Below are 22625 nucleotides of genomic sequence, written 5' to 3' on the forward strand. Positions count from 1 at the left end.
GGGGGAAAAAGAGCAAAGTGAGGAAAGGTGTGACAGATGAGGTCCCCCAGCAGTCTAAGCCTGTAGCAGCTTAACTATGGGATGTTTCAGGATCACCTGAGCCATCCCTAACTATAAGATTTATAACCTTATAGGTAGAGAGGGTGTCTGCTTCCTGAAGCCAAACTGGCAGCTGGTTCCACAGAGAGGGGCCTGATAACTGATAACTGCCTCCCATTCTACTTTTAGAAACTCTGAGAACAACAAGTAAACCTGCAGTTTGGGAGCGAAGTGCTCTGTTAGGAAAATATCTTACAATGAGATCTTTAAGATATGATGGAGCTCGGTCATTAAGAGCTTTATATGTGATGAGAAGAATCTTAAATTCTATTCTGAATTTAACAGGGAGCCAATGAAGAGAAGCTAAAACTGGAGAAACATGATCTCTCCTGTTAGTTCTCATCAGAACTCTGGCTGCAGCATTTTGGATCAGCTGGAGGCTTTTCAGAGAATATGTGGGACAGCCCAATAATAAGGAATTACAGTAGTCCAATCTTGAAGTAACAAATACATGAATTAGTTTCTCTGCATCACCCTGAGACAGGATGTTCCTGATTTTAGCAATATTACGAAGGTGAAAGAAGGCAGTCCTAGAAACCAGTTTTATATGTGAGTCAAATGATAAATTTTGGTCAAAAATAACTCCAAGGTACCTCACTGTAGAACAAGAAGCAAAGGAAATACCATCTAGAGTAACTATATAACTAGACAATTTCTCCCTGAAGAGCTCAGGTCCAAAGAGAACAACTTCAGTTTTTAATAATTAGCTAACACTTCTGAATCAAGAGTAGGTTTTTTAAGTAAAGGTTTAATTACAGCAACCTTAAATGTCTGAGGTACATATCCTGTCAACAAAGACCGATTGATCAAATCCAATATGGAAGTGTCAATTAAGGGGAAAACCTCCTTGAACAGTCTTGGGTCTAAAAGGATTGGGTCTAAAATACAAGTTGATGGTTTAGAAGAGACTATTGCTGTTGTTAGGTCAGAGAGATAAACTGGGCAGAAGCTGTCTGAAAAATATAATAATAAGCAGTTCTAGCTTTACAAAGGGCTTTCTTAGACGTTATTAAACTATCTTTCCAGACTAATTGAGACTCTTCTAAATTAGAGGAACGCCGCTTTCTCTCCAGCTTTCTTGCAGTCTGCTTTAACTCACGCAGCTGTGGATTATACCAAGGAGCCAACCTCTTCTGACTGATTACCTTCCTTTTCAGAGGGGCAACATTTTCCAGTGTTGTACGCATTGAAGCTATAGTGCTGTTAACACGAGAGTCAAGTTCTACTGGAGTAAAGTTTAGATAGCCGTCCTCTGTCATATCTGCACATGGTAGTGAAGAAAAGGATGATGAAATCAACTCTTTAAATCTGGTTACAGCATTCTCTGACAGACACCTTCTATATGTAGAATTCTTCTCAGAAACCGTGTAGTCAAGTAATGTAAATTCAAAAGTTATTAAAAAATGGTCACACAAGACAGGGTTATGAGGGAACACTGTTAACTGTTCACTCTCAATGCCATAAGTCAGCACAAGGTCAAGGGTATGATTAAGGCAGTGAGTAGGTCTGTGAACACTTTGAGAAAATCCAATAGAGTCTAATATAGAATTAAAGTTAATATTTAGGCTGTCATTTTCAACATCTACATGAATATTAAAGTCACCCACTACAATGACTTTATCTGTACTCAGCACTAACTGGGATAAAAACTCTGAGAATTCAGACAGAAACTCAGAATAAGGGCCAGGTGGACGATACACAACAACAAACACAAGAGGTTTTTGTGATTTCCACTTTGCGTGGGAAAAACTGAGAATCAGAGATTCAAAAGAGCTAAAACTAATCTTGGGTCTAGGACTGATTAGTAACCCTGATCTGAAGATAGCTGCCACTCCTCCTCCTCTGCCTGTGGTTGGAGGAACGTGAACATTTAGATAGTCAGAGGGAGTTGATTCATTAATGCTAACATGATCCTCCTGTTGCAGCCAGGTTGCTGTAAGACAAAATATATCAATATGATGATCACAGATCAAATCATTCACTAACAGAGACTTGGAAAGGAGAGATCTAATATTCAGCAAACCACATTTAATGGTTTGAGGTTGTTGTTCAGTGGGGGAAGCATCAGGTGGGAAGCCTGAAGAAGAAAAGTGTGTAAAACTACAACTCTAAGTTCTTGTTTTGTTTTGTTTTTTTTACACAAGAGGACCTAATCCTGTTGATTGGGGGGGGGGGGCAGCAAGTGGGAAGCTGCAGAGAAGTGTGTAAGACTACAACTCTGCATCCCCGTCTCAACCCTGGGTTGTCATGTTTTTGGATGACTAATAAATTCGTCCATATTTCTAGAAATGAGAGCCGCTCCTTCCAAAGTGGGATGGATGCCGTCTCTCCTCATCAGACCAGGTTTTCTCCAGAAACATTACCAATTATCTGTGTTGCGCACGTTGTTTGCTGGACACCATCTAGACAACCAGCGATTGAATGAGGACATGCGGCTAAACATGTCATCACTAATCAGATTTGGCAGGGGTTCAGAGAAAACTACGGAGTCCCCCATTGTTTTGGCAAAACATTATTTTGCAACATTAATTTTAGTGATCTCCGATTAGTGTATCATTACCGCTGACGTGAATAACTATTTTACCGTATTTACGCTTATCCTTAGCCAGCCGTTTTAAATAGGATTCTATGTCGCCCGCTCTGGCCCCTGGAATACATTTGACTACGGTCGCTGGTGTCGCTAATGCCACGTTTCTGACAATAGAGCTGCCAATTACCAGGGTTTTGTCCTCAGCGGGTGTGTCGCTGAGTGGGGAAAATCTATTTGAAACGTGGACAGGTTGATGGTGAACCACGGGCTTGACTTTAGGACTATGACTCCTCTTCCTGACAGTCACTCAGCCACTCTGGGATCCCGGCTGCTCGGGTTCTGCTTGGGGGCGACTAATGGAGCTAGCTATAATAGCCAAAATCGTCCGATCTGGCTTGCTATCGGGTGGTTTTCAATGGTGCAGAGCCGAGCTTCCAATTCAGATAACCTCGCCTCCAAAACTAGAAAAAGACTACATTTGTTACAGGTACCATTATCACTAAAGGATGCAGAGGGGTAACTAAACATCTGACTTATGGAGCAGGTGAAAGCAGGAGATGGAGGAAGAGAACTGGTAGCCATGCTAAGCTACAGAACCCAACACACCGCTAAAAAGTGAAAAATAAAGACTAAAGATCTGTAAGAGTGAGTGTAAGAATATAACAAGTACGCGATATAGTTAACTATGCAAAATGTGTAAATTATAGGGAGAAATAAGGTGATTATTAGTAGTCCAAGAGGAGCAAGAAATGTCACCGCAAAGCAAAATTGCGCACACACACCAAAATGATGATGCAATGGGCTCGAGGAGTATAAGCAGTCACACATCTTTACCACAAAAGTAACTAAAAAGCATTAAGACTAAGGAGCCCCACTCATGTAGCTAGCATAAAACTGCACTATAACAAAAGTTTAATCAAGTTATAAGCATCATTTCACATAAAAACATACTCAGGAGAGCAGGTACCCAGCACAATTGGTGGATCCACATTCCCTTCTCAGCCAATCAGACTGCACGTCTTTTGATTATCAGTTTTTTCACAAACACTCTAAATGTAATCTTTCTAGACCAATGCATTGCAGACCTTCTTAGATTTAGGTTTGAAATCAAGGTTTACCGATCTTTTGCATCTTCACAGGATTTAATGTATGGGTAGAAGAGTCTCTTATTTTAAATTTCAGCTTGCTATACCCAAACGTGGAGTTATGATGGTTGATCATTATGGATACTGTTATGGAAGTTTTCAATCGCTTCCTTCCTAATGCCTCTGATGAGCAATGAAATAGAAAACTTACTTTTTCTGCCGGCCGGCTAAGTTTTTATTCTTCGTTGCAAGGAAAAAGATCAGTCCACACCATTCAGTGGCAATGGTATGAACAGATACAAACAAAAGGAATACAGAGCATTTATACCTGAGGTGGGGGCTTTGTTTTTTAGATGTGTAACAACATCTCCAGAAAGGATGCAGTCTTGATGATAATTAATAAACAGTCTGAGTGTTAATTAAGAGGTAAATAGTTTAAAACAATTAGCGTGTCTGGGTGATACAAATGGTTAATGTGGATTGGAGAGTCTGTCAGTCCTGAGACATAAAATTTACCATCACAATTCTCCCTTTTGATTATTAATTAATCACTAACAGAAAACAAACTTAAGAAAAATAAAATGGACTTAAGTATCCGGTACGCTATTTCAAGCAGATTTGAAAATGTATCATCGTGGTAGTTGATTAGAGCAGAGAAAATACTAACAAAACAAAGCAAACAAAACAACCCAAAAAAGAACAAAACAAAATGAAATAAAATTTTACAAAATGTTATCAAAGTCAGAGTCTTAGCTGGGGTAAAATATCGGGGTCAGGAATATGAAGAGAGGTTGAATTTTGATCAGCATTATTGGCGTTCACCTGAACATGTGTGGAGGAATGAGGCATCTCTTTCATGAGCACGTTAGACAGGCATTTCAATACACATGGAATTAAGGTGCAGAGCAAAAGGAAAATCATTACATATGGGATTATTGTTAAAAACCATGCTGGCCATCCCTGGCCCAAAGATTTCAGCCAAGGGAACCATGAGTCATCTATTACAGGAGGGAGTTGAATGGCATCTTTCATGTGTTTGATAATGTTGGTAATGTTCTCATATTCGTCGGAGTGGTTGTCTTCAATTCCAGAGGTCAGCGTGACCGTGTTAACATCTGACAGCATGTTAAGTAGGGCGTCATGTGGGTCTGGTGGCCCATTGACTATGACTGTGAGTTGTCTGTACATATCCGAGCTTGGATATTCAATTCCACACCAATACGTGCCTGCATCAGTGGGTTTGACATCAGGGATGGTGATCTGGGCTCCGTTGGAATTTGGAAGTTTTGTTATTGTGAAGCGGGGATTTCTGTTTGGAGCAATGGTTTTGTCAGTTGTGGCAACGATCAAGTGCCAATCGTGTGGGCTGCAGGGGTCTCTGCATAGGTATTTGTCATACTTGGCATAATATGCCTGAACCCGTCCTGATCGCCAAATTTCAGGGTAAACGAGGCAGGTGAATGTTGCACTTTGACCTTCTGTCAAAGTGACAGTCCTGGCAGGTTTGTAGGTGTAAGCCTCCATCAGCTGTGCCAAACATGACAGCATCAGAATCAGGTGATGCATGGTGGAGTTTGGTGGAACACGTCTAGTTGGTGTTTGTTGAATCCACAGGGCCAATTCCACGGGTCGTCCTCTTTGGCGTCTGTGCGTCCTTGCACCGTCCGTCGTCTTTGGCCTCTGCTCGTCCTCGTGTCGTCCATCCGTCCTCGCGTCGATCAGGTTGGCAGCTGGGCTCCTCCGTTTCCTCGGGGATCTTCCTGCAGTGGATGGCGTGAACCCACGTTGCCCTCTCGGCTATCTTCGCAATGGTATGCGTTGTCAGAATGGATCTCGTCACCGTTTGGAATTCCATTGCTCCTTTCTGAAGTCGTTTCTCACCACCCAGGTTGGAAGTCTGCAGAGAGAGAGAGGGAGAGAATAAGTTTTTGCAATATTGTAGCATATATCCTCACATAGGCCAGTGGAGGGGAGTGGCCTGGTTACAGGTTTTACTCCCAGAGATGGAGGTCTGTCAAAATGAAGTTTCAGAGTGCCATTTTCTCGTTTGACAACGTCTCTACTGGCAGGGTGTTATACACAATGTTGTCTGAGGTTAATGGTAAGAAATTCACTAATTTGGGTTATTGCAGAATTGACAAAGTGAGAGCCATTATCGCTGCTCAGTTTTGGTGTAGTTGTAGTTCCCAGATGGGGAGTAATCTCTGTTAGCAGAGCCTTTGCTACCACTTGGCTACTCTGGTGTTTTGCTGGAAATACTTCAATCTATTTTGACCACGTCAACTATTACTAAGCAGCATTTCTTTCCTTCTGCTGGTGACAGTTCTATGAAATCCATCATTAAGTGTTCGAATGGTCTGTCTGGTGATGGGTGAGCGATGTGTGTGATTGCTTTGGTTTTACCTGTTATGCGTTGCACAAACCATACACGGGTGACTGATCTTCTGCTGCATGAACTGAAAATCCTTTGGTGAATCAGTGCTGGGTTATGGCAGCCATTGTCCCCCCTTTTGACACATGGTCCAATCTATGTGTCAATTTCGCAAAATGAGGGAAACAATGTTTAGGTAGGCAAGACTTATTATCGGTTCCTCGCCACACATCTTCCTGTGGTGTGGCAATAGATTGCACCGTTGTGAGAGAGGTGGAAACAATGACAGGGATAAATTATAGTGGGTTGGAGTGTAGCTTCTTTTTCAGCAGCATCCGCTCTTGCATTTCCTTGAGAGACAGGACCTGTGTTGTTAGTGTGAGCAAAGCATTTACAAACAGAGATGGACTTTTTGGAGTAAAATGGCATCAAGAAGAGCTGTGACTTTGTCATGATGGAGAAAGGGTTTGCCATTAGATTTTAGGAATTGTCTGTGTTTCCACAGAGTGTCAAAATCCTGGACAATCCAAAAGCGTATCTGGAATCAGATTAGATGGTTACTGCTTTGTTGTTAGCTAGTCTGCATGCCTCTGCCATTGCTATCAGTTCTGCTGCCTGTGCAGAATGGTGAGGAGGGAGTGAGCTGGAGAGAAGAGTTTCATGATTAGTGACAACAGTAAAACCAACTCTGTTGTGACCCGTTTGTGGGTCACGTGAAGCTGATCCATCTGCAAAGAGAACCAAATCCGGGTTTGTAAATGGCGTTTCTTGGCAAGCAAACCGGTTGGGGGACAGCAACACAGTTATGTTGTGTTCTGTCATCTGGTGTGGGGAGGAGGGTGGCAAGTTTTACCATAGAGCGTTTGATGGTGATAGACATTTCTAAAAGCATTGTGTCGTATCGTGAAAAGTCTTTTGTTCAAGTAAAATCATGGACACATCATGTGGGATCAGGAGAGTTACATCAGAATAGGCCACAATATCTCTGGAGGCCATAACTGCCTTTTCAGCTGCTGCCACATATCTGAATATATCTTCGGAGATCTGCAGCCACGGGGTCCAGTTTTGAAGAAAAATAAGCTACAGGCCGCAGTTTATTTCCATGATCCTGCAATAAAACAGAAGTCATACATCCATCTTTTTCAACTACTGTTTGAGTGAACAGTTTGGAAGGGTCAGACCGGCCCAAAGTTGGAGTGCTTTGTAAGGTAAGTTTTAGTTCAGTGAAAGATTGTTCCGCTTCAGGAGTCCATTTGATCTCGTGTTTTGCTTGCAGGCCTTTGCCATGAATGAGGGAGGCGAGCGGAGCTTCAAGAATGGCATAGTGAGAAATGAACTGTCTACAGTAAGAGCACATACCAAGAAAATTGTGATGGGTTTTGGAAGGTTCTGAATTGCATCAACTCTTTTTGGTGAAAGAGTCTTTCTTTCAGAAGTGATGACATGACCTAAGAAGACAAATTTTCCCTGGACAAATTGAAGTTTAGACAAGCTGGCTTTATGACCAGTTTTAGTCAGATGTTTCAAGGGTTTGACTGTGCTGGCTGCTCATTGGTCGGACTGCAGATCATGAGGTCATCAACATACTGTAACAAAGCAGTGTCTGGGGAGAGAACAAAGGGTTCAAAACTGTCTGAGAGCTTCAGTGCAAATGGTGGGACTTTCACAGTATCCTTGGCACAGACGTGTGAATGTGTAGCCCCTCCTATTGAATTTGAAAGCAAACCAGAATTAGCTTCCTGGGTGACCTGGAACACTGAAGGTTGCGTTCACTGAAGGAACCACTGAAAAGAATTTTGCATTAGTTGGTTGCGTCACCTGCTTGCAGATCCTAAATAAAACGGTGTTGGTTGATCTTTGCCTCTGATTTTATGACAGGAAACAAAGGCGTGCGTATTGGAGAATCGTTACATGGAACAATTACTCCCACTGCCTTAAGAGACTCAAAGCATGGTGGTATATTATCAATGACTTTTTGTTTAAGTGAGTATTGAGCCTTGCAAGGTTTAAAGTCTGATTTTGGAATGATGGCAACATTTTCACAATCTTTGGCGAGGTTAACATCATACTTTCGGTTGACTGTTCTTTGTGTGTGCACAAAAGATGTCACCTTTTTTGAGTTGCACTGCAGTGAAGGTGAAAAAAGGACAGATCAATCAGATGTTTCTTGCCAATCGGTTGCAAGCTTGCATGACTCCACAAATTTGCCCAAATCTTCCCAATTATCTGATGTGTGTTTTGCAAGAGGGATGTGTGGAACTGAACAGTCCATGTTGTACATGTTACATTGAGCTGGTGTGAGAGAGACTGACACAGCGCATTTATGTTCTGTCCAAAAAATGTGTGTCAGTGTTAGTTTGTCAATCCTCTCCCTGAACCAGCCTTCCTCGTATGATTCGTCAGATTCTGGTGACAAATGGGTGGTACACTGCAGGTCCTCTTTGGTCATGAAGTTTGTTGAGGCTGTTGAAATGGTGTTTTTTGCTGAAACAAACTCAGGAAAGGTTGTTAGTGGTTGCAGTTGCCATTGATATGCATATGTCATGTTCGAGGTGTGGTGGACAAAGGTGTGTGAAGCATTTGGTGTCAGGTCAGATAGTCTGAGCACTCTGACGCCTTCTGGGGTTGAGATTAGACAAAGGCTTCATTTACACATCCAGTTCCTGCCTGTCAGGTTACTGGGACAGATTTTAGAAAGCAACAAAGGGCTTTGCTTTGCGGTAAGACGTATTGCATCACTTCCTGTTGCTTTGTGTGTGCACTGTGACAGTTCTCGCTCTTCTTGAACTACTAATAATCACCTTATTTCTCCCTATAATTTACACATCTTGCATAGTTAACTCTATCCCATACTTGTTATATTCTAACGCTCACTCTTACAGATCTTTAGTTTTTATTTTTCACTTTTTAGCGGTGTGTCTGGTTCTCTAGCTTAGCATGGCTACCAGTTCTCTTCCTCTATCTCCTGCTTTCACCTGCTCCGTGTGTCAGATGTTTAGTTACTCCTCTGCCTCCTTTAGTGGTAATGGTACATGTAACAAATGTAGTCTTTTTGTAGTTTTGGAGGCAAGGCTTTCTGAATTGGAAGCTCGGCTCTGCACTGTTGAAAACCACCCGATAGCGAGCCAGGCCCCTTTAGTCAGTGCGGAGCCACCTAGCGTAGCTAGCTCTGTTAGTCGTCCCCGAGCAGATCCCGAGCAGCCGGGACTTAAGAGTGGCTGGGTGACTGTCAGGAAGAGGAGTCATAGTCCTAAAGTCAAGCCCGTGGTTCACCATCAACCTGTCCACGTTTCAAATAGATTTTCTCCACTCAGCGACACACCCGCTGAGGAGAAAACCCTGGTAATTGGCAGCTCTATAGTCAGAAACGTGGCATTCGCGACACCAGCGACCATAGTCAAATGCATTCCAGGGGCCAGAGCGGGCGACATAGAATCCTATTTAAAACTGCTGGCTAAGGATAAACGTAAATACGGTAAAATAGTTATTCACGTCGGCGGTAATGACACCCGGTTACGCCAATCGGAGGTCACTAAAATTAATGTTGCATCGGTGTGTAATTTTGCCAAAACAATGTCGGACACCGTAGTTTTCTCTGGACCCCTGCCAAATCTGACCAGTGATGACATGTTTAGCCGCATGTCCTCATTCAATCGCTGGTTGTCTAGATGGTGTCCAGCAAACAACGTGGGCTACATAGATAATTGGCAATCTTTCTGGAGAAAACCTGGTCTGATGAGGAGAGACGGCATCCATCCCACTTTGGAAGGAGCGGCTCTCATTTCTAGAAATATGGACGAATTTATTAGTCATCCAAAAACATGACATCCCAGGGTTGAGACCAGGATGCAGAGTTGTAGTCTTACACACTTCTCTGCGGCTTCCCACCTGATGCTGCCCCCCCCTCAATCAAAAAACACAAAAGGAGCAAATCCTCTTGTGCAAAACAAATTTAAAACAAAAACTTTAACTGAACAAAAACATCAACTATTAAATGTGGTTTGCTGAATATTAGATCTCTCCCTTTGAAGTCTCTGTTAGTGAATGATTTGATCTGTGATCATCATATTGATATATTTTGTTTTACAGAAACCTGGCTGCAGCAGGAGGATCATGTTAGCATTAATGAATCAACTCCCTCTGACTATTTAAATGTTCATGTTCCTAGAACCACAGGCAGAGGAGGAGGAGTGGCAGCTATCTTCAGATCAGGGTTACTAATCAGTCCTAGACCCAAGATTAGTTTTAGCTCTTTTGAATCTCTGATTCTCAGTTTTTCCCACCCAAAGTGGAAATCACAAAAACCTCTTGTGTTTGTTGTTGTGTATCGTCCACCTGGCCCTTATTCTGAGTTTCTGTCTGAATTCTCAGAGTTTTTATCCCAGTTAGTGGTGAGTACAGATAAAGTCATTGTAGTGGGTGACTTTAATATTCATGTAGATGTTGAAAATGACAGCCTAAATATTAACTTTAATTCTATATTAGACTCTATTGGATTTTCTCAAAGTGTTCACAGACCTACTCACTGCCTTAATCATACCCTTGACCTTGTGCTGACTTATGGCATTGAGAGTGAACAGTTAACAGTGTTCCCTCATAACCCTGTCTTGTCTGACCATTTTTTAATAACTTTTGAATTTACATTACTTGACTACACGGTTTCTGAGAAGAATTCTACATATAGAAGGTGTCTGTCAGAGAATGCTGTAACCAGATCTAAAGAGTTGATTTCATCATCCTTTTCTTCACTGCCATGTGCTGATATGACACAGGATGGCTACCTAAATTTTACTCCAGTAGAACTTGACTCTCTTGTTGACAGCACTACAGCTTCAATGCGTACAACACTGGACAATGTTGCCCCTCTGAAAAGGAAGGTAATCAGTCAGAAGAGGTTGGCTCCTTGGTATAATTCACAGCTGCGTGCGTTAAAGCAGACTGCAAGAAAGCTGGAGAGACAGTGGCGTTCCTCTAATTTAGAAGAGTCTCAATTAGTCTATAAAGATAGTTTAATAACGTATAAGAAAGCACTTCGTAAAGCTAGAACTGCGTATTATTCATTATTGATAGAAGAGAATAAGAATAATCCCAGGTTTCTTTTCAGCACTGTTGCCAGGCTGACAAAGAGTCCGAGCTCTGTTGAGCCATGTATTCCTTTAACTCTCAGCAGTGATGATTTCATGAGATTCTTCATCAATAAAATTGTTTCTATCAGAGAGAAGATTAATGGAATCCTTCCCATTATTATCACTGATGTATCATCAAGTAGAGCAGCTTTAGAAGTATCTTTCGAACCTGAATTGTATTTAGACAGCTTCTGTCCAGTTGATCTTTCTGAGCTAACAACAGCAATAGTCTCTTCTAAACCATCAACTTGTATGTTAGACCCAATCCCAACCAGACTGTTCAAGGAGGTTTTTCCCTTAATTGACACTTCCATATTGGACTTGATCAATCGGTCTTTGTTGATAGGATATGTACCTCAGACTTTTAAGGTTGCTGTAATTAAACCTTTACTTAAAAAACCTACTCTTGATTCAGAAGTGTTGGCTAATTATCGACCTATATCCAATCTCCCTTTTTTGTCCAAAGTTCTTGAAAAAATAGTTGCAGTTCAACTTTGTGATCATTTACATAGAAATAATCTGTTTGAAGAGTTTCAGTCAGGATTCAGAGTGCATCATAGCACAGAAACGGCACTGGTGAAAGTTACCAATGATCTCCTGTTAGCTTCTGATAGCGGACTTGTTTCTGTGCTTGTCCTGTTGGATCTCAGTGCTGCATTTGATACGATTGATCACAGCATTCTGTTACAGAGACTTGAACATGTTATTGGGATTAAAGGAACTGCATTAGGCTGGTTTAAGTCATATTTATCTGATAGATTCCAGTTTGTTCTTGTAAATGAGGAATCTTCCTCACACGTTGGAGTAAGTCATGGAGTTCCTCAGGGTTCTGTGCTTGGACCGATTCTTTTTACTTTATACATGCTTCCATTAGGTAACATTATCAGACAGCATGGCATAAATTTCCATTGTTATGCTGATGATACTCAGCTGTACTTATCTATGAAACCAGATGAAACCTACAGGTTGGTCAGGCTACAAGCCTGTCTTAAAGACATAAAGACCTGGATGACTCAGAACTGTCTGCTTTTAAATTCAGATAAAACTGAAGTTGTTCTCTTTGGACCTGAGCGCTTCAGGGAGAAATTGTCTAGTTATATAGTTACTCTAGATGGTATTTCCTTGGCTTCTAGTTCTACAGTGAGGAACCTTGGAGTTATTTTTTACCACAATTTATCATTTGACGCACATATAAAACTGGTTTCTAGGACTGCCTTCTTTCACCTTCGTAATATTGCCAAAATCAGGAACATCCTGTCTCAAGGTGATGCAGAGAAACTAGTTTATGCATTTGTTACTTCAAGATTGGACTACTGTAATTCCTTATTATTGGGCTGTCCCACATATTCTCTGAAAAGCCTCCAGCTGATCCAAAATGCTGCAGCCAGAGTTCTGATGAGAACTAACAGGAGAGATCATGTTTCTCCAGTTTTAGCTTCTCTTCATTGGCTCCCTGTTAAATTCAGAATAGAATTTAAGATTCTTCTTCTCACATATAAAGTTCTTAATGACCAAGCTCCATCATATCTTAAAGATTTAATTGTAAGATATTTTCCTAACAGAGCACTTCGCTCCCAAACTGCAGGTTTACTTGTTGTTCCCAGAGTTTCTAAAAGTAGAATGGGAGGTAGAGCCTTCAGTTATCAGGCCCCTCTCTTGTGGAATAAGCTGCCAGTAAATGTCCGGGAAGCAGACACCCTTTCCACTTTTAAGATTAGGCTTAAAACTTTTCTTTTCGATAAAGCTTATAGTTAGGGATGGCTCAGGTAATCCTGAAACATCCCATAGTTAAGCTGCTATAGGCTTAGACTGCTGGGGGACCTCATCTGTCACACCTTTCCTCACTTTGCTCTCTTTTTCCCCCTGTTTAATTTCAAAATTGATTTTATGTACATGTGACATTATTGTGGTTATTAACCTATGTTTCCCTGTTCCAACAGATATCCTTTGAATGGCGTTATGGTGTTTTTCCCCCCTCTTTTCCCTCTTTTCTGTCTTCTCAAACCCCAGCTGGTCGAGGCGGATGGCCACCCTTCCTGAGTCTGGTTCTGCCAGAGGTTTCTTCCTGTTAAAAGGGAGTCGTTCCTTTCCACAGTTGCCACAGGCACGCTCAGGACGGGAGATTGGACTGAAGACACATTTCGGTGCAATCTGTTGGTTTCCTTAGCTAGGATATTAATTTTTTGAATTAGCTCTATATGAATTAATTGGATTATGATTACAATGAATTGAATTCCAATTGGCTTGAATTGGACTATATTACTTAAGTGCCTTGAGATGACAATTGTTGTAATCTGGCGCTATATAAATAAAATTGAATTGAATTGAATTGAACATTTTTTTTTAATCAGTTTTTCTTTGTTTTTTTTTGTTTTCTTTTAAACTAAGGGACCCCCCTATTGGGAATCTGAGCTCATTTGTCCATAAATTTTAATATTTTAAGCTTTTATCCCCAAATCTCTTTTTCATAATTTCCACAATTGGCCCCTCCGCAGACTGAACCGCTTCTACGGAAAATTTACTCCCCATTCTGAATGAAGAGGTCGTACGACGAGAGCCAATTAGTTATGCTACAACTGGCAAAAGCGACATTTCGAGTTCAGCGTCATAAAGATACAAACAAAAGGAATACAGAGCATTTATACCTGAGGTGGGGTTTTGTTCTTTAGATGTGTAACAACATCTCCAGAGGGGGGCAGGATGCAGTCTTGATGATAATTAAGAAACAGGAGGTTAAAACAATTATCTTGTCTGAGTGTTAATTAAGAGGTAAATAGTTTAAAACAATTAGCGTGTCTGGGTGATACAAATGGTTAATGTGGATTGGACAGTCTGTCAGTCCTGAGACATAAAATTTACCATCACAATACCCTGGCTCCCCTCTTAATGTATATGAATAAAAGTTGGTCACAAGTACACAGTTACAGTTGGGCATCTAAAGAGAATATATGGATTATTAATGAAACGCTTATCCCTGAAATTTACATGAGTATAGTGTAGGAGGCCCAAGAAATTAATTTCAATAATCATGTGTTGTACATACACACAACTTGTCTACTTCACAGACTTAGTGTAAGTTAAGTTAAGTTAAGTTACACTTAGTGCTCTACGTTAGATTTCCAACCACAAATTTTTTAAATTTGCAGGGAAACATGAAAGTCCACTGGCAAGGCTTAAGACTTGAAGTTTCACAGGATCATAACTCAAAACCTTTAGACTTTAGACTAATTAGAAGAAGCTGTTCCTGCGAAACAGCAGTGAGAATGCTGAAAAGCTGAATGCGGATAGCTGACAATGCTAAAAATAGCTGAAAATAGTGAAAAAAATTAGCAGAAGTCAAGTGAGTAATAGTTAAAATGGCTGCAGTGTAAGAGAGTGGAAGAGAGATGTCCTCACAGTGGTAGGAATGTTTGTAAACAGCTGCGGCTTAACAAGCCCCCTCCCAGTAGAACTAGCAGAAATGGCTGAATGGATACTATGACCTCCTGTGTGAAAAATGTAAGCGCGAGGAAAATCATTTGAAAACCGTCAGAACCACAAGGGTTGGAGGAACGCAGCAATGTAGTTTTTATTTCAATGGAGTGAAAAACATTTAAACGGCAGCGAGTTGAACACAGTTGAACCTGTCTCTGGTGTCAGACCAAATGTTCATTGGAGTTAGTGAGAGAAATCGAAAGGTTTCTCTCGCTTCAAGGCTCATAGCTGAAATTTTTGTAAATGTTAGCTCTTTAGCAGTTACATCAGCTGAAAGAGGACAACCTTTCCTACATTTTAAGGTATAATTTGTTTCTCTAAGTTAAAAGCCAATCTGTTCCAGCACCTGATTGGCTGGCGCCACGGTCAGCCAACAGGTGTGAAAAAACATAATACATGCAATAACTGAAATCATAATAAACACAATGGTAACGAAAAAATCCAAAACACAAAATGTAAATAAACATGCAACTTAACCAAATACACAGCACATAACAGTGTGGATCACACTCATGACACAGCTTCTGTCCCGTTGATCTCTCTGAGCAAACAACAGCAATAGTCTCTTCTAAACCATCAACTTGTATTTTATACCCAATCCCAACCAGACTGTTTAAGGAGGTTTTCCTCTTAATCAATATTCCAGATAGTCTTTGTTGACAGGATATGTACCTCAGACTTTTAAGGTTGCTGTAATTAAACCTTTACTTAAAAAAAAATACTCTTGATTCAGTTTTAGCTAATTATCGACCTATATCCAATCTCCCTTTTTTTTCTAAAGTTCTTGAAAAAATAGTTGCAGCTCAACTTTGTGATCATTTACATAGAAATAATTTATTTGAAGAGTTTCAGTCAGGATTCAGAGTGCATCATAGCACAGAAACAGCACTGGTGAAAGTTACCAATGATCTCCTGTTAGCGTCTGATAGCAGACTTGTTTCTGTGCTTGTCCTGTTGGATCTCAGTGCTGCATTTGATACAGTCGATCATAGCATTCTGTTACAGAGACTTCTAAATTCAGACAAAACTGAAGTCATTATCTTTGGACCTGAGCCCTTCAATTGTCTAGTTATATAGTTTCTCTCGATCGTAGATGGTATTTCCTTGGCTTCTAGTTCTACAGTGAGGAACCTTGGAGTTATTTTTGACCAGAATTTATCATTTGACGCACATATAAAACTGGTTTCTAGGACTGCCAAAATCAGGAACATCCTGTCTCAAGCCGATGTAGAGAAACTAGTCCATGCATTTGTTACTTCAAGATCGGACTGCTGTAATTCCTTATTATTGGGCTGTCCCACATATTCTCTGAAAAGCCTCCAGCTGATCCAAAATGCTGCAGCCAGAATTCTGATGAGAACTAACAGGAGAGATCATGTATCTCCAGTTTTAGCTTCTCTTCATTGGCTCCCTGTTAAATTCAGAATAGAATTTAAGATTCTTCTCCTCACATATAAAGCTCTTAATGGCCGAGCTCCATCATATCTTAAACTGTATGAAAGTTAGAGGAATTTCTTTTAATATCAGAGAAAGCTTAAAATAATCAGTGTGTCACTCTTCTGGCTGCTCATTCATAAAAACCAAGAAGGAGCAAAAATGTTCATGTTGTTGAAACTGTCATATTTCAAAATTGGATTCATATTTGAAGAAGCTGAACAAATTGGTAATAGCTGAATGTCTTGTGACCCGTTTAAAGTTTTAATGGTGTCTGTATCTGAAAGTATGCAGAAGTAGTTAGGTTGGAAAGAGGAGGAAGAGTTGAAAGTATTTCCCATTCATTTGATGGACTTGGAAATTTGAATAAAAGTTGAATAGTTTAAAAACTATAAAAAAACTGGAAAATCTTTCAATTGCTGAAAAACCAGTTGCTGAAGTCTTGCTTGAAGGAATTTGAAGTTGAAATAACAATAGTGGAATGATTTTAAACCTATCGGAAAAGCAGAAGTTTTGATGAAAGGGCCGTTTTTTGTCATGTTTTTGAAACAGTCATATTGTCAAATTGGCTTAATATTTGAAAAAGCTGAACCATTTGGTAATAGCTGAGTCTGTTTAAACTTTGAATGGTGTCTCTTGCTGAAAGCATGTAGCAGTAGTTAGGTTGATAAGAGGAGAAAGATTTGAAATTTGCCTTAAATTTTTCTAAAATTTGAATAAAATGTTACAAGAACATGAACAAGCTGAACGTTTTGAGACCAAAATAGTTTAAATCGGTGTAAGTACGTAGATGTAGTTCGGTTGAAAAGAGGAGAAAAAGTTTAAATTTGTTCATGTTTTTGAAACTGTCATATTTCAAAATTGGCTTAATATTTGGAAAAAACTGCACCAACTGGTAATAGCTGAATGTCTTGTGACCCGTTTGAAGTTTGAATGGTGTGTCTCGCTGAAAGTATGCAGAAGTAGTTAGGTTGGAAAGAGGAGGAAGAGTTGAAATGTGAAATTTGCCGACAATTTGAATAAAATGTTAAATATTTTAAAAGTGTAAAAGTAATAAACACCAATAGTCATAGCAGAAATCTCCTGAAGGAGCTGAACAGTTTGATACCAAAATGGTTGAAATTCGTGAAAGTATGCAGTAGTTAGGTTGAAAAGAGGAGAAAAAGTTTAAATTTGTTCATGTTTTTGAAACCGTTATAAACATGGACCCCTCAAAAAAGTTTGGTGTTTGCTGTCATTAAATGCAAGATGAGTTCATATTTTCATGAATTAGTAAAATGGCTAACTTTCAATATTTTATATTCTACGTTTAACTGAGAATAAAATATTAGTTCGAGATTTACAGATCATAACATTTTGTAGTCATTTCCATTTTGCAAAGCATTTTTGGAGTTGGGGTTGTATTTCATATCGTAAATATAATCATCAGTACCAGAGGCTTGTTAAAAGCTTATGATTTTATCAATAAAGTGTAGTGTCTATGTAATGTTGAAGAATTTTTGTCACCATTTACAGCTATGGATACCCAGACCCTGAATACCTCAGCAGAGTTCGGGAAGAGCTGAAAGTCAAAGGAATTGAATGAGTCATCTTTAGGTTCATCAACACATTAAGGCAAAGGTAATATGATCTAATAATGCAACAATGTAAAAAAAAAAAAAAAGCATGCTTCTGTTTAATATGGCAGCTTTAATATATGACACTGAAATACAAACCAGAGGATAACTGACTGCAAATATTCACTGTATCATTTTTCATTCTTCTTGGGGAATTGTCTGTGGACTTAGATTGTTGGACCTAGAATTTATTTCTTTTGCGTTCAAATAATTAGTTTGCTAACTGAATTATATTTTTACATAGTACTGTTGTAATGTTTGTTGTTTTTATGTGAGGTCAAAGTTGAAATTATTTGCTGATGCTAGGGTATTTCAAATACCAACAAGCACCTGAACAAAAGAACAACAAGAAAGGAGGAGGAACCCAAGTCCAGGGCCACCTTCAGCTCAGCTGCTCCTGAATGTACAGCCGTAATTGGAGCATGGCTCTGTTTCAACACCATTTGCCATCCTGTTACACAATAACAGAGTAAATGTGTTCACAAATTCAAACCAATTAATGTGTTTAACATTTATTGATGTGATGGTGTTGAATTGAGTTGATATCAGATAAATCCTTAATCCTATTTACACAATAAAATAATGAATACACCCGATAATTATCAAGGTGTGGAACACAGGCTTCAGTCAAATGTGAAAACACCAGTTCAGAAGGAAGCTCATCTCAAAAAGCTCTCAAAAAGCTCTGCAAACTGACCTCCATCAGTAGGATGGATCTCCCTGCGCAGAACGGCGCCTCTCCGCGTCCTCCTCTCCCCGCGCAGTTGTAAGATGTTCCTACAACAGCTGCATTTGTTTTCTGCACGGTCCAAACCTTTCAGTCAAACTCAAGTCAAGTTCAATGGGGTCCTGGTCAGGGGAAGCCATGACATGACTAATATCACACCATCCTTGTCTTTCTATTGTGAGTACTTGGAAGTGTTGGGCTTCCAAGTACTCACAATAGAAAAACTTGTTGTCTGGTACTGCATGACAAAGTTGGAACCTATAGAACATTGTTCTGAAGGTTTAGCTTGACAGAGTATTTTTCACGTTGACTGACTATGCCCTGGATTTTGTAAAAATCATCAACTCTGGCTACAGCAAAACCATCACTGACCATTCCCTGTGTTTCATGGGGCAGTTAGAATAAACTAGATGTGTTGGAGTAAAGTTCTGTCCATAAGACTGTCCTTGCCATCTTCTCTCCAGCGTAGGCAGCAGTGTCAGTCTCTTCTTCACATGTTGGGGGCAGAAGCATTTTTTGGGGAAATTGACAATTATTATACAGATCAGACAAATAAGTTTCTTATCTGCCAGGGAAGTGAACCTGGAACTCAAACTCAGGGCCAGGTCAAAGTGTACCTCAGTGAGGGGATACAGAGTGCTTTCTGAAATGCAACTACTGATATTTCTCTTTGTTTATCCTTATTATTGCAAAGCTATAACTGACAATCTGATTTTAAGTATACTTTAGTCTCTTTCTTCATTTCTTTCATCACACTTGATCTTTGAGTATGGCACTTTTCAAATGATTTCAGATTGTTAAAGAAAAACCGTGCAGTATGGCAGAACATGAGTTGACCCTGTTGAATCCATTTCAATGGGGAAAAAAATTTGATACATTAACATGTTGGATGTGATGTCTGTGACACTAAACCGTGTGTAGTGTTTTAGTTCCTTTATCTCAGAAAAGCTGTGCTGTAATGCTCAGAACAGTGACAGAAATCCCAATTTCACACTTTCTGATTTCTGATGTTTTCAGTTTGATTTTGAAACCTTTAAATGTAAACTGAGGCCAAACTACTGTCCTGTTGGGTTTATTTTTCTTCCTCGAATAAAACTATGAAATTAAAGACACAATTTAAGTGTGAAAAAATGGTTTGAAATGTTTGTTTTTGCTGTTTTATTTGGCTGTGAGATATTCCACACACCAACATACTGTAACCTCATGTTATAATAAAGCAGACAAATGCAGTGTGCAGGTATCTGTCCCCTGTTCTACATTTCAATGAGTTTACACAGATTTATTTACATCCACTGAAAGTGTCTGGACTGACATTTTCACACAAAGATATTTTTTTTTTGTAATTGAGAGCTTATATTTGGGCACTTTATTTTTGAGCCCAATGTTCACCTGACGTCCCACTGAAGCCTTGTTGGTCGAACATCTTCAGGAGCTCGCACTTGTTCACGGTCTGGTTCGGTCACTTGCTGGAACACTTTCTTCCCTCCCTGCAACTACCTCAACTACTGTCATGTTAGGGAGAAGTTGCAGCATCTCATAACAACCCCAGGAGGGGAAGGTAGGGGTGGGCCTCCAAACAACCTGCTCTCAGGGAGAGGGGGTTGTTTAAAGTAGCAGGTATTTTGACCAAAGCTTGTTTCATACAATTCAATAAGACCTGAGAAATTGTGTCATCTTTAAAATCAGTTCAGTGATTACATTTCACACAGATTAATGGTCCTGCTATTAAGTTAGCATACTAAATATCCCATTTTCACTCTGCAACTTTAGTCGATTTTCTGAAGCTGCTGATCAAGCCCTCTCCCACAATCACTCCCAGCCCTTTGCTACATGCAGTATGACCCTGTCATCTGTAATAAAGCATTATCTTTCATCTAAGAATCTGGCCATGATCATTTCTCCCTCTGCTCTGTGAATCAGAGGAGATTGAAGCTGTGGTTGATTCCTGGAATAAAACTAATGAAACATGTTCACATACTCAAGACATTGACTTTATTGCTCAGTATCATGACTAACCAGAAATGCACAGCAGTGTGTTCTGATATTATTTATCAGAGATTGATACCTTATCGGCCTCAGTTCTGCTTCAGAGTAAATGTTTTCAAAATGTTCTCTGCACACATGGAACTGTAATATATACAACGTGCATCATGTTGCACAGGTGTTGATTTGACCAAAATAAAAGCCAACTGTATTCCAGATAAACTGGAAGCTTTTTTTATCAGCAGGTTTATGTCTGCAGTCCTGTAGCATGGCCTTACCTTCTGGAGGTGTTTTATTGACTTTTCTAACAACACCTAAAGCATGACAACAATACCACATATACAGTTGCACATATGCCACAACTGTAGGAGAATCCCAGATCCTCCCGTGATGCTTTAAGGCAACAGTTCATGCTGAGTCTTAAATGTATACTGCAATTTAAAAAGTTGAGTTTCACTAAATATCATTTCAAATTTGTGCCTGACACGCAAGTGCATAAACTATCATCTGTTAGGGAGCACGTGTCTAAAAATGGCTGCGTGGGTCAGAGAATGTGTTGTGTAGTGACATGTTCAGATTGGCAGCGTCCGGTTTCATCACAGTACATGCTGGTGTTTTCGGGAACGAGTGACCACTGTGCCATTGCAGTGGTCAGAAATGCCAAACTCCCAAAAACTAAACCACGAATCTTACTTAAAAGAGATTTTAAACTTTTTCATGAGCAGGCATTTTTGCATGATTTATCAAATTGTGAGAGGGAATGTATTTCCCTCCTTGATGATGTTGAGTTGGCCTGGAATCTCTTTCATTCAGAATTCTTAAAGTTAATCAATAAACATGCTCCCTTACATCAGTTTAGAATAAAAGGGAGAAACAATCAATGGCTTTCCACTGAAATTGGAAACCTACTCAAAGAAAGAGATCTTGCCTGGGCCAGAGCACAAAAAACTAAAACTGAGGTTCATTGGATCATTTTTCATCAGCTCCGCAACAAATGTACGTCCTTAATTAAGAAGGCTAAATCTGAATTTTATTTATCGGAAACCACTAAAATCCTAAATGATCCCAGGAAATCCTGAATTACCAAACTTCTTGGTTAAAGATTCTGTAAACCTGACAGATAAATGTGCCATGCTAAATTATTTTAATGAACATTTTATCACAGCAGGGCACTTATTTGATTCTTTTAACAGTGATCTTAAAAGCCATGCTTTAACTGATGAACCTTCTGTTGTAAGCCGTCCCCCTGTTGATTGTTCTTTTCATTTCGAACCTTCTGTGGTCCATAGTGTGCTAAAAAAATTGGATTCCAAAAAAATCAGCTGGTCCGGATAGTTTGGTTCCATTTTTTCTAAAGCTGGCTGCTGACTTAATTGCTGAGCCTTTAACTAGTATTTTTAATATTTGTCGTCCCACTGCTAAAAGGAGGCGACCCCTCAGTTGTTAATAATTACAGGCCCATCTCTAAATTATGGTAAAAATTGGTCTGTAAAATTGGACTGAAGATTTTTATGGAATCGAGGAACATTCTAAATCCCCTTCAGTCAGGTTTTAGGAATCACAGCACTACTACTGCTTCCCTAAAAGTCCTCAGTGACGTGTTTGAGGCATTGGACTCGAAAAGGTTCTGTGTGGTTCTGTTTATTGACCTTTCTAAGACATTTGACACTGTGGAACAGTCTTTTGTTAAAAATTCTCTCCAAGAGTGGCATCTCCAAACAAGCTGCCTCTTCGTTTGCCGATTATTTGGCCAGTAGGACACAATGTGTTCAGATGGCTGGAGTTAGCTCCACCTTTCTTGAGGTCACAAAAGGTGTACCTCAAGGTTCAGTCTTAGGACCCATTTTGTTCACAATTTACATTAACGATTTGTGTGAAAACATGTCAAATGCCTCATACCACCTTTATGCGGATGATACTGTCATTTATTGTTACTCACAATCAATTGCTCAGGCATTTCAATTTTTACAGTCCGCCTTTGATGCAGTGCAGATCCGTCTGCACTGGTTTTAAATGTTGATAAATCCAAATTAATAATTTTTTCAAATTCATCTGTTCCCTTGGAGAATATACCTTCAATCAGAACCATCCGGGGTGAAACAATAAAACTAGTCATCAACTATAAGTAGCTGGGTTTTATTATTGATGAGGAGCTTTCATTTAAAGTACGTCAAAAATTT

At 39.8% G+C, this 22625-nt stretch overlaps 2 protein-coding genes and 1 pseudogene across 3 annotated transcripts in view; 2 read left to right on the top strand and 1 right to left on the bottom strand.

Annotated features, from left to right (window-relative positions):
- Positions 1–19705, top strand: part of LOC140310330 (probable E3 ubiquitin-protein ligase DTX3) — a 48100-nt gene extending 28395 nt beyond the window's left edge. For both annotated transcript variants that reach the window (XM_072388604.1, XM_072388605.1), the window contains one exon: positions 17635–19705. In XM_072388604.1, coding sequence (XP_072244705.1) covers positions 17635–17704 — 70 coding nt within the window. In that variant the 3' untranslated portion in view covers positions 17705–19705. The remainder of the gene's footprint in view (positions 1–17634) is intronic.
- On the bottom strand, positions 1514–8782 carry LOC140310333 (uncharacterized; annotated as a pseudogene).
- Positions 9002–9990, top strand: LOC140309232 (uncharacterized). The gene has a single exon (XM_072387055.1). It carries the CDS (start codon positions 9023–9025, stop codon positions 9908–9910), a length of 888 nt encoding a protein of 295 aa, XP_072243156.1. The 5' UTR covers positions 9002–9022; the 3' UTR covers positions 9911–9990.
- Positions 19706–22625: the final 2920 nt, after the last annotated feature.

The sequence above is a fragment of the Leuresthes tenuis genome, unplaced genomic scaffold, assembly GCF_036924035.1.
Source record: "Leuresthes tenuis unplaced genomic scaffold, fLeuTen1.0.hap1 SCAF_6, whole genome shotgun sequence".
NCBI lineage: Eukaryota > Metazoa > Chordata > Actinopteri > Atheriniformes > Atherinopsidae > Leuresthes > Leuresthes tenuis.

Bases quoted from the DNA above. Each gene is read 5' to 3' on its own strand.
- LOC140309232 (XM_072387055.1), top strand. From the start codon at position 9,023: ATGGCTACCAGTTCTCTTCCTCTATCTCCTGCTTTCACCTGCTCCGTG.